Source organism: Daldinia vernicosa (assembly GCF_022497035.1).
Source record: "Daldinia vernicosa strain CBS 139.73 unplaced genomic scaffold F5Y00scaffold_23, whole genome shotgun sequence".
In the NCBI taxonomy this organism is placed as follows: Eukaryota; Fungi; Ascomycota; class Sordariomycetes; order Xylariales; family Hypoxylaceae; genus Daldinia; species Daldinia vernicosa.
In genome coordinates this window covers 386,924-398,983 of record NW_025953939.1, presented here as the reverse complement: position 1 = coordinate 398,983, position 12,060 = coordinate 386,924, and the positions used below count along the sequence as shown (strand labels likewise).

The 12,060-nt window shown below is 47.1% G+C and overlaps 3 protein-coding genes across 3 annotated transcripts; 2 read left to right on the top strand and 1 right to left on the bottom strand.

Annotated features, from left to right (window-relative positions):
• Positions 1 to 1,009: 1,009 nt before the first annotated feature.
• On the top strand, positions 1,010 to 2,505 carry F5Y00DRAFT_237183 (aldo-keto reductase family 1 member E1). The gene is made up of 5 exons (XM_048007784.1): positions 1,010 to 1,190; positions 1,268 to 1,708; positions 1,794 to 2,014; positions 2,078 to 2,224; positions 2,282 to 2,505. Exons 1-5 carry the CDS (start codon positions 1,152 to 1,154, stop codon positions 2,301 to 2,303), a joined length of 870 nt encoding a protein of 289 aa, XP_047864879.1. The 5' UTR covers positions 1,010 to 1,151; the 3' UTR covers positions 2,304 to 2,505.
• An 859-nt stretch (positions 2,506 to 3,364) lies between these two features.
• F5Y00DRAFT_237181 (calcium-transporting ATPase type 2C member 1) lies at positions 3,365 to 7,533 on the bottom strand. The gene is made up of 3 exons (XM_048007783.1): positions 7,031 to 7,533; positions 4,402 to 6,925; positions 3,365 to 4,348 (listed from the first exon to the last, which is right to left on the bottom strand). Exons 1-3 carry the CDS (start codon positions 7,205 to 7,207, stop codon positions 3,816 to 3,818), a joined length of 3,234 nt encoding a protein of 1,077 aa, XP_047864878.1. The 5' UTR covers positions 7,208 to 7,533; the 3' UTR covers positions 3,365 to 3,815.
• An 898-nt stretch (positions 7,534 to 8,431) lies between these two features.
• F5Y00DRAFT_237180 (Rec8 like protein-domain-containing protein) lies at positions 8,432 to 11,394 on the top strand. The gene is made up of 2 exons (XM_048007782.1): positions 8,432 to 9,297; positions 9,351 to 11,394. Exons 1-2 carry the CDS (start codon positions 9,034 to 9,036, stop codon positions 11,019 to 11,021), a joined length of 1,935 nt encoding a protein of 644 aa, XP_047864877.1. The 5' UTR covers positions 8,432 to 9,033; the 3' UTR covers positions 11,022 to 11,394.
• Positions 11,395 to 12,060: the final 666 nt, after the last annotated feature.

Sequence of the window (12,060 nt, the reverse complement as noted above, 5' to 3'; positions counted from 1 at the left end):
GGCTGACAGGACGGTGGTGAATTATTTAAAACATTCACCGGAGCTAGGTCCAGGAACCAAGACTTTTCTCCTCATCTATTCTATGTCATATCATGTCATGACATGTCGTGTCTTGCATTTGACAGTATTACATGTACCTACTTACCTATTTAATTCCCTGCGTACCTTTGTCAGGTTTGCCTTTTATACTCCCATACATTAGCTCCCTACTGTTGTGCTACGCAGAATCATGGCCGAAATAGTTAAGCCGAGAGTAGCGGAGATGGCTTTTAGGTGGCCTATAGGAATCATCCCGCGACCGGGTGTCGCTATTGAAGCATTCTCACATTCTCACACCATTACCTACTACTACTGTACATGTATTAGACAACGGACCGACGAAACTGTCAACTGATCCTTAGTATCCTTTGAAAATAATAACTACCTAGTTAATAATAATCAAAGTTACTACTCAAGTAGTTTTATCCTTACATATATAAATAATTCAATATAATATTATATTAGGATTCAATAGCCGTTTGGAGACTACGACATGCGACCCTTGACGTGTCCGCCTACCAACTATAATTGTAGCGTAATCCGAGTACGAGAATGGAAGAAGCATTAAGAGGTAGGTAGTATCACACCATCATCGTAAATATGCTTACTCATAAAGGGAGGTATTTAGCAGAGAAGGTTGCATACCTCTCTTACGCCTTGATTAAGAAAAAGATATGACAGGCGGGACGTTTAAAGGTTGAAATACTACAGAACCTTGTGATGTTATTGAATTTTGATTGGTAGCAATGAGACCGAAACAAATAGTATCGTGGAAACATACATACTAACTAGGTAGGCTTTAACTATGCCATCAATCTTAACAAAGAAATATCTAGATACTATAAGTGAGCTAAGCATAAAATGAGCGGGAGGATCTACCACTCGGCGTCCTCCGGGCGGGGCCGCTCTCGGCATAGGTTAGGTGTAGGTACCGTAGGTGTGATGTCGACGTTGACGAAGTATGAGGTAAGGGAAATAGAACTACGTATATATAACACCCGGCACCTTAGATATCTATCTAGATTGACTTCAATAATTCCGAACCATACAATAAACCTCCACATTATATAGAAATCCTCCAAATCTCGTATCTAATAACCCAGAGGCTCATTATGTCGGCAAGCAACTTCTCGGTAGCCAGTAAAATCAAGGTAAGTGATATATATCATCTCTATAAAATACGTACATCGCAAGCCCCATCTCACTCAGCTGACGTTGACTTGGTCAGCTGCCGAACGGCAAGCTCATGCCCCAGATCCAGCTGGGCTTATACAAGATGAGTCCTCAGGAAGCCAAGGCATCCGTGCAGTCGGCGTTGGCTGTGGGCTACCGGGGCTTCGACTGTGCTCAGATGTACAACAACGAAAGGGAAGCTGGAGAAGCTATCCGTGATTACCTTCCCGGCTATCACGGCAGGGAAGGAGACCCCACGCGCCTCGACGTATTTTACACCTCGAAATTAGCTAGCAATAGTAAATCTTACGATACCGTGCGCCGGTCTATACGGCAGTCTGTTGACGCCTGCGGGCTCGGCTATATCGATCTATTTCTCCTTCACAGCCCGTATGGCGGTCGCGAGGCTCGACTGGCGAGTTGGAGGGCCGTTGAGGATGCGATCGATGAGGGGGAGGTCAAGTCGGGTGGAATTAGCAACTACGGAACCCGCCACGTTAGTCGTCATCTTTTTAAGTACCTAACCTAGAAGACGCTGTCTAGGAAGAGCTTTGTTTAACTAACCACTCAGCTGAGTTTAGCTAGAAGAGCTCATTCTGGCAAAGCCAAGGCACCCCCCGCAAGTCAACCAAATCGAAGTCCATCCTTTCAACACGCAGACTGAGATTAGGGCTACATGCGCCAGGTTTACTATCGTCGTGGAGGCCTACGCTCCGCTAGCTCATGGGATGCGTATGAAACATCCGACCATCGTAGAATTATCGAAGAAGTACTCGTGTACGCCTGCGCAGCTAATGATTCGGTGAGTCGAGTCTATAATGACGAGGGAATTTCTACGCCGCGCATCGATATTGACGCTCGATAGGTGGTCGCTTCAGCACGGACTCGTTCCTTTGCCAAAGAGCACAAAACGCGAGCGTCAGATTGAAAACGGCCAGGTAGGCGGCTTTGAGATCTCCGCGGAAGATATGGAGAGAATGGACGGACTCGATGAGAAACTGGTTACGGATTGGTAAGTCACGCGTAATAGATGCCACGAACTATGATCTATATTGACAACGAGCCATAGGGATCCTACCGATGCGCCTTGAAGCGATGATGGAACTCTGAGCCATCGGTGTTGAACTATATTCTTCTATAGGGCGGGTCTATTGAGTTGCACGTTTCTTACAACTAAAAGTAAAGGGGGATTCACTGTCACTTTATTGCCTATGTATACTAAAATCTTCTCTAATAGTCACGGGCAAATCTGTATATAAGGACTAGGTAGGAACTCAATCGGCGCATAATTATACATGTAATCTCTGAGTAGCTCGACTTTGAGAGAAAAGACTTACCCCTTCTAGTGGCAGAAAAGTGTCTACGTAATACATTTGCTAGAACTCAGTAGCCATTATGAGAAACAGACAGCACATATCCTATGGTTACCAGCAAGACAAAATTATAATGAAAGACATTCGAACAGAAGCTCAACCGAAGCCAACGAACACGACACAAAGACCGTGCTACGTATATCATAAGAACTCCCATTGTCTCCTGAACAGCTCCTAGGTTAACTGTTTCCACCCACTTATACCAACACAGTTCCTTAACCTAGTTGTCACAGCCTATTAAGAGAACGTTTACACAGAACGATTATCCAATGACATGGCATACCGCATTTAGTGGTACGGCCGTCGACACAAGTTCTTGAGCCTAGAATCTACTCGTCAAAGAAATATGGAGATACTTTTCTATATGAACTACTTGTTCCCTTGCCTCGTACTCTAAAGTACCTATACATAGTTTCCTGGAGAGATTTTGGGAAAAGAAGGTTACGAATAGCTACCCATCTAACCGACTCAATGCATCACGCTGCTAGCGGCGTGGGAAAACCTCTAGAGGAACAGTCCTTAAAATATTCACATTATCATATTATTATCACGTTACAAGTGTCGTATCTACTAGGCTCTGAACTGGCACCTTCGTCGTTGAGCAAAACATATTAGTTTACAGCTAGCTACCTCTACCTAATTACCAAGACCAACAACCGTGTCCGGCACGGTAGCTTAAGCAATAGAAATTTCCTCGTGCTACTACATATAATTCATAACCGGAGGTAGTTGCAGCGCAACATAGCTCCTTGACTCTGCTGCGAATGGCTGAGACAACCGCACCCACGAAGTCTGGAAGCGAAGCGGAACGTATTGCAAAGCCGAGGGCAGACATCACTAAAGAGCAAACCGCAACTAAGACCAATAAGAGTACCGATAGCACTAAGAGCACCAAGAGAACCAAGAGCACCAAGAGCACTGAGAGCCAGACCATCCTCGACAGGAGAAAAGGCGAGGTAATCTACGAGGCTCGAGGCATCAACGGGTCCGGATGCAACGGCACTCTGAACGATGGGCTGCAGAAGCCCGATTATCAGAAGAGGCGGAACATGCGAAGGTGGCTTTTGGCACAGATGAGAGGACCGCAGGACGAGGCGCAATATCGACGACTTACGTCTTCCACGAGGCGTACTACACGTAGGTAGATATACTCATAAATAGATTTACATGTTTTGTATAATCCAACATAGGCCCCCCGTATAATGTATGTAACGTCGTCGCCTAGAATTACTAAACCGCCTGGCTGTATCCGCCCAACCGCCTCCGTCCGTATTTGTACCATTTCCTAGCCTCGTCTGCCCAGAACACCGAGCTCGCCAGCACGACCAACCTGATGAGATCAAATAGCCCCAAGGCTTCCGTCTGGAACACCTCCTGGAGCCACGGGAAGTAAATAACAAGTAGCTGACCCGCTATGCTCAATGACACTGCCCAATTGAATAATTTGTTGGAAAATAAGCCCACTTCACCCCTGAAAACAGATTTGCTCTCTGACCGGCACGTTAACGCGTTGAACATATCGAACAGCACAAAGCACGTGAATGTCATTGTCGTATCCCGTCGTGAGACTTCGCCATCTAGCATTTCGTGAGTATATACGACCATGGTACCCACCATAATAATGGCAGCTGAGGTCAAAACACGTTGAAGTAGGGCCTTCGTAAGCACCGGCTCACTTCGGGATCGTGGTGGTCGGGACATGACATCGGGATCTACTCGTTCCACACCTAGAGACTGGGCTGGCGGGCCATCCATAATGATATCTTTGAATTTAATGTTAGTTGTAGGATAAATATAAGGGGGCATGGTTACTTACTGATCCAGAGAATCTGCATAGCATTCAAGGGGGTCTTGAACCCCATGCAGGTGCAGATGAAGACCAAAGCTAAACTAGCTACGCTGGTACTAAGCTGGAATGTGATAAAATTTTGGATGTTGTTGAATATGCCCTTGCCTTCTTCAATGGCGCGAAGGATCGTAGAGAAATCATCGTCCGTTAGAATCATATCGGAAGCCTCCTTTGCCACGTCTGTCCCATGCAAACCCATAGAAATACCAATGTCAGCCTTCTTTAATGCTGGCGCATCATTAACTCCGTCCCCAGTCATGGCAACGATATCGCCGCGTGATTGGAGGGCTCGAATGATTTTTAATTTGTGATCCGGGTTTGTACGTGCAAATATAGTCGTGTTCTGGATCGCGGCCGCAAGGTCGTCATCACTCATTGCGTCAAGTTCGTCACCCGTGAGTACGGGCTTCACCGCGATTTGGTTTGACGAGTGTTCACGAGGCATAGCAATTTGCATGCCGAGCTCCTTTCCGATGGCCAACGCCGTAGTCGCAGAATCGCCGGTGATCATCATGACCTTGACTCCGCCTCGCATTAATTTTCGAATGGAACGAGAGACTCCAGGCCGCGGCGGATCGCTCATCCCTACCAATCCAGCGAAAGTCAAACCCCTGTACAATTCTTCGTGAGACGGTAGCCCTGGGCTTTGACTCTCATCTCGACTAAGTGGCGTGGTACTTCGTGTGGAAACACCATGTCCGGATTTGCTTCGGAAGGATTTGGTGACCGGGCCGCTCGCGAACGCCAAGATTCTGAGTCCCTTTTCCGCCATTTTTTCGGCTGCTTGTAATGCCTCTTCGCGCCGGACGGAGTCCATGACAATCTCGCGGCCGTCGGCAGTAAGAAACGTGTCGCAAGCGTCGAGGACTTTATCTATGGCGCCCTTCATGTAGGCATATTCCTTGTCGCTGTTCCCAGGTTGCGCGCCGATTACCACACCCATCCACTTCCTTTCGGAGCTAAAAGGAGTCTCAGCCGTTCGGGGACCAATCGAGTCCCTCACATCATGCTCCTTGAATCGGTCGAGCAAATCGAGCATGGCAACATCAGTTGGCTGCCCAACCCATCGCGTGTAAGGGGCAAATTCTCTACCTTGAGAATCTGGTAATACAGTCTTAGCGGATTGAGTAAGGCGCGCATTGTTTGCGATGTTGCCGATTCGTAGGATCCCCCGCACCGCGGTATTAGGCGTCCTTTCTGCTGCTTCGTCATCCGAATCAACATCAATCGGATCCCTCGTGCCAAAATACCACATCTTTGCTGTTGTCATATGGTTCATGGTTAGTGTCCCCGTCTTGTCAGAGCAGACAACGTTAACGGAGCCTAGCGTTTCGACACTAGGCATTTTTCGAACGATAGAGTTGTGCCTCGCCATGCGATGGACACCCAGAGCTAGGGTGACTGTCACAATAATAGGCAACCCTTCGGGAATCGCAGCAACAGCAAGCGAGATGGATATAGTAAAAATCTCAAGTATGTTCTTGCCTTGTAGGAGCCCAACTAACGAAATTAAAGCGATTATGCCGAATGATATTTGGCTGAGCTGTTTTCCTAGATGGTCCATACTTAGTTGAAGGGGAGAACGGGGGCTTTCGGTGCCCGATACGCTCGTGGCAATCGTTCCGAAATGGGTGTTGCCGCCGGTAGCAAAGACGATACCCTGTCCATGACCAGACTTGACCAAAGTTCCCATATACGCAATATTATTAATTCCATGGTTGCGTGCGTCTTCTTTAGCATCCCCGTTATACGAAAGGGGGGATAGGGCAGATGGGGTAGGGAGCCGTAATGCACTCTGGTCAAATGCTGATGGGCTATGGCTACGGAATCGCGCATCAGCAGTCATTCTTAGCGGCTCGTTCTCCCCTGTGAGATTTGATGCATCAATGGTCAGATCGGCAGCTCTCGTAATCCGAATGTCAGCCGGGATACGGTCGCCCGTAGTGAAAAATACCAGATCTCCTGGGACCAACTGGGCTGCCATAACCTTTGACGACGTAGCTTCCAATAATTCCTCTCCTGGGGTCCCTGATTCATATCCGATATGCTTTTCTTCAGGGTCGCTAATAGCGGGAGGCCACGTTGAACTCTTAGTTCCTGGCGAGGGCCGTGCCGGCTGCGCCCTGACTAGATGAGCATGGTTGGGAACCAGATGATTGAGAGCTTCAATAGATTTTTCGGATCGATATTCTTGCACGAAGCCAACGGCGACGACTATGGTCACAGCGATGGTTATACTGACAGCATCATCCATATTACCAACGAAAATCGAGAGGAAGGCAGAGGCAAGGAGTAGGATAATTAGAGGCTCTCGGAATTGCATTATGAATCGAAGCCATAGTGGATCTGGCGGATCGTGAGGGATCTCGTTCGGGCCAAAGTCTCCTAGTCGCGAGAGGGCCTCGGCAGGCGAGAGGCCGTAAGTCAAGGAGGTTTGAAGTCGCGCTGCTGTTTCGGCAGGTGTTAGAAAAGAAAAGCTATCTGCTATAGACTACAACAATGAAATATATTAGCAGCTATTCTAGCTCGATAAATCACCAACAAACGAAAACATCTTGGGCTATCGTTCGAGGTGCTCCTAGGAGGAAAAACCTACCCGTGATTGAGCAGATGTGGTACGGGCATGGCCCGATCTTCTAGTGATCGACCGTGATCGTTCATCAAAATCGTCTCCATCTTGATTACAGTTCCGATCTATTCCATTAATGTTGGGTATCGCTATAGGAAGTAGTGACTCGTTATCGGTCTCGCGATCGCGCCATGGCCATGGCATCTTGGGAACGAGGACGACAGGCGAAGCGCAGAAACGCAGTGCCACATCGGGGGGAGATCCAGTTTACATTAACAAACAAACACACTAGCAACTTAGGATTGCTTGAGAATATAGCAAAAAATGTACTCGTAGAATTATAAAGTAGTAGAAAAATGCATATTAACGCGAGCTAGGTTGAATAAAGTGACGTTTGTTAGTGATGTCTAAAGAAGATCGCACCTGGCGAACTTTTTGGCTAGATGCGCATCTGGCATCTGGAAGACGTGGACCTTTTTCCAAAATTGGGGCCACAACGTGGAATACTTTGGGAGTGTAATGCCCTGTAAGGCAAGCTCGGATCTTGGAAAGTTGCTTGCCGATTTCGTACCAACCAGCCTGTCGAGCCTACCCAACGTAGCATTTAGCGCCATCGTAGCACGCTAAGGCAAGATTAACCCCTTGTTGCAGCGGTGCAGCGTGTTTCGTGGCTGCAGACCTTCAGCCTCATACCATGAACAACCTCAGTAGAGATACAAGTTCAAATTGTCACAAGTTACCCAAAAGTTCATGTTGCGCATTAATTATACATATGCATAGGACAACTCGAGTTTTGTGGGATTCCTTCAGTAAACCTAATATATTATGACGATAGCTTAGTGCTATAGACTTTCTCGTTGAAGAGGGCATACCTTGTAATGGCAGGTTTCGTTTCCGGCTTAAAGTTAGAGTTCTACAAGGGTGTCCAGTTTATAGGTTATACATACGACAGAAAGCTATATATATGTTTCTAAAAGCCGTTAGCGGCGCATGTCTTGGAAGTTATATAAAACGAGCGAGTAATGGTCTCTAGCTCTATAGATATCGAACTCTTCAAGATTCGGTACGTAAATGCAGTCCTCTACTTCATACCGAGGTGTTAACTTAGGACTTTATACCCAGATAGCAATTTTATGATCTCAATAGATGAAGTTAAATAAGCTCAAAGACGTACGGGCTGCACCTCTAAAGAGAGTTATATAATCTTGAATAAAGGCACTGTAAGGTAGGTACTCAATGTAAAGTATTACCAGCCACAGCATTTCGACCCGGAAAGGGTTTAGTCTTAGTTCTAAACATTTTTTCCAACATTAGTTCTGGGGAGGTACAATTCAGCACCGTCTGCAGGTAGCAGCCTAGAAATACCCAATTAAAAGCCATAGTTTAAGTCACAGGAAACCCAATTAGAAGGGCTATTCACCTTGTATGCCCCACTATGTATCCCAGTAGATCCCAGTAGACCTCCAGCCACTTGGATTTTAAGCAGGGAAACGGATGATTTTTTTTTAGTCGCTCTGTTCAGCAATCTTTCGCTTGCGGTCAGTGGGCGACCCAATCTCGAATCACTTTTTCCTACGCTGTTCCCCCCCAAAGATCCCCCTCCACTTCTAATTTCAGTCTTTCATTCAACTCATTTGCCCTCTCTCCGACCTTGCAAACACCCACCACCCTTACTCAATATATACTTGCTATCGATCGTAGCTTCAATCCCATTTACGCGCGCAATACTACCATTGCGCATCAGTCGCGCTGATTAAACTCTGGGTTTTAAACTAGCAAAAGTCGGTGCGAGCGCTGGCTTCCAACGCGGTCTGCGCCCAAAACAACGCGCTCCTATTCCCTTGTTTACACCACCCGATACCTCCCGCCTTTCGTCATTATCTCAGACAAGGGGACCCGACTATAACGCGTTGTCGCACCCGCGAAACCCTTATCATTTCTTTAATGTCATAATTATTACTCGGTTGCCTTGTATTTCCCTATCATCCTAACCCTCTGCTACTCCAAGCCACTCCGTCATCGCTGTCGCGATGTTTTATTCTGAGACTTTGCTTCAGAAGACAGGGCCTCTGGCCCGAGTCTGGTTGTCGGCAAACTTGGAGCGCAAGCTCTCCAAAACTCACATTCTGCAGTCCAATTTGCCAGACAGTGTCGATGCCATCATCACTCCTAACCAAGCGCCGATGGCGCTCCGCTTAAGTGGTCAGCTCTTGCTTGGTGTTGTCCGAATCTACAGTCGAAAAGCCCGCTATCTCTTAGATGATTGCAACGAAGCTCTGCTTAAGATTAAAATGGTCAGTCGCATTTCTATACGGTTTACTCCTTGCCTTACTAACTAAGCTGGTAGGCTTTTCGTTCCACTGGAAACAATGATATACCGGAGAATTTAACTATGCCAAATCGGGAGGCGTTGATGCTTCCTGATCGTATTACTCCTGCCGACAACTTGAATATTTTACCACCACCAGATGCAAACTGGCTGCTCGGTCAGATGGAAGACGTTAACGCCCCCCAGAGTAGCGCGGCCTCTCGAGGTCGTGGCCGACCGAGCAATCGCGATATCAACTTGCAAGAGGATTTTAACGCTAGTCAGTTCTTACACGAAGACCGTATGGACGAGGACGAGGTAGCACTTGCTCCTATGGACGACTTGGAGTTAGACCTGGATTTTGGAATGGATATCGACGAGCGACCTCGAGGGGACAAGAGTATCGAGATGGGTCGAGAGGCACCTGCACCTCGAGCGGTCGAAGAGGATATCTTTAGCGAGCTAGATATTGCACCACTGGCAAAGGGCGCGGGCCGTGAGCCATCGCTGACTCTGGACTTTGGAGAGGATAATGTTAGGATCGCGGATGGGGATGGTGATATTCCAATGGACGACGACTTCCAGTTCAATATTGGAGATCAGTCAGTAGCGCCTGAGATGGGTGGTGCTCTTGGCGGCCTCGAGCGAGCTCGCATTTCGGAGTCTCCTCTTTCGGATATCGATGAGAACGTAGCCCGGGACGTAGAGGAGTGGACGCGCCTGCACAACATCAGTATCTATGAACCGGGACAAGAACCCGAGGAGCCCGAACCCCTTCCTCAGAAGAGGTCAAAGAAGCGCAAGATCTTTGGGCTGGACCCATCTACTCAACTTACTAGCGCACACATTAAAGAACAACAACAGAGTCACGAAAATATCTTAAAGGCACCCACCTTTATCTCGCGAGATACTTATTTCTTAGCCCTAATTGAGCTAAAGAACAGCGGCAATTTTGTGTCCAGCATCATGGGCGATGCCCGTAGCAAAGCCTGGGCTCCGGAGCTGAGGGGTCTCTTATCACTTGATTCTATCAGACCAATCAACGGCCTAAAGCGAAAGAGAGATCGCGGTGTTGCTGAAATTGGCGGAGAAGAGGACCAAGGCGCATCTAAATCGCCTCGCTTGGACATAGGCGAAGAGCATGAGGGACTAGTTGTCGCCGATACAGGCCTGGGCGATCTCAGTGTTGCTCCTGAGGGCACTATCCTTGAGATTCCCGCAGACATAACTGTCGTACAACATGAGGATGACGATCATCAGCCCCGCGAAGGAAGCCCAATGCCTGCGTTTGACGAGACTACAGCCCCTATAGTACACCCTGCTGATAGTGGCCCAGTCTCCATGGGTACGAAACATGCGGTCCACGTACTCCGAGATCTGTTCGGCGAAGAGGCAGCTACCGACGAAGAGAAGCGGAAGAAGTCAGTAGTGTTCCAGGACCTTCTACCAGAAGGGAGAACCTCCAAGGCGGACGCTACGAAGATGTTCTTTGAATGCTTGGTGTTAGCAACCAAGGATGCTATCAAAGTTGAGCAGAAAGAAGACACGCTCGGCGGTCCTATTCGGGTCAGAGGAAAGCGTGGTCTATGGGGAGCCTGGGCCGAGACAGAAGCCGGCGGAGAAATTGCGAGCCAAGAACAAGCACCGCAAGCCGATCAACCCGAGCCTGCTATCGCCACACCTTCTCGAGCTGTAGCGGCTGCAGCATGATTGCTTACTGCTTATTACCGGGTAATTGGTGATCGTGGTGATAAAGATGAAGTAATGGTTCATGTATATACTTCGCTGCACTTGTTGGGATATTCCCGAGCGGTTCTAACAAGCATAGTCTAACGGTGTCACGGCGCATGGGAAATACGGGGCTAGGAAGATACCAACAGCCGCGGGCGTATTGGTCGTCAAAATCATGATGGGAGTTTCATTCGGTTCGGGCTGGGTTGGTTGCATTCTGATTATGGTTTAGCCTTAGATAGCTCTCGGGCGACAGAGTCTGATATTACTGAGTTAATACATCGCAAACGCGTTTTCGAATGAGTTCAAGTTTGTATGTAGTATAGGTACCTAAGCTATGTGGATATTAGTAGCTGCTTGTTGAATATCATATGGTGAATGATTGGTGATGTAAATTATTCGTAGTTTATACACGTAATGAGTGACGTCCCAGTAATAAGCTAGCCATATTTTACAGAGAATAGCATTAGTCCTTGAGTCTATTCGACTATGTCTGCTCTAACCTAGAACAATGCAATGGAGTTTTGACTCCCTTGACTCATTGGGTTAGCTGGTTAGCAAGAATGAGTAAGGGGATAAGGTTATCAATCTTCAGTATATCTGTGGCGCATATCCTGGTCATTAATGTACAATACGTATCACGCAAAGGTTAGGTAAGACGTAACTTACATAATATCCAGGCACATACGTACATATAAGTAACGTAATACGGAAGTCCCCATCAAAAGTTTTGTCCATACGTGCCACCTGACACCATGCGGCAAGATTGGAAATGTATACAAAATTTTAGCTTTTATAACATATCTAATTTTAGCTTTAAAATGCCAATGAAAACATTAAAATTGGATCTATTATAAGTAAAAAAGCTTCTCTATACGCCTATATAATTTTTATTATTTAAGGAGAAGGTTTTAAGTCATTATGTATAAGCGAAAATAGTGTACTATAGATAGTACATGCGCTCGATGACCTACAGCTGTTGCCAAGCCCTGTCAAAGCTAGTCAAAAGCTAATAAGG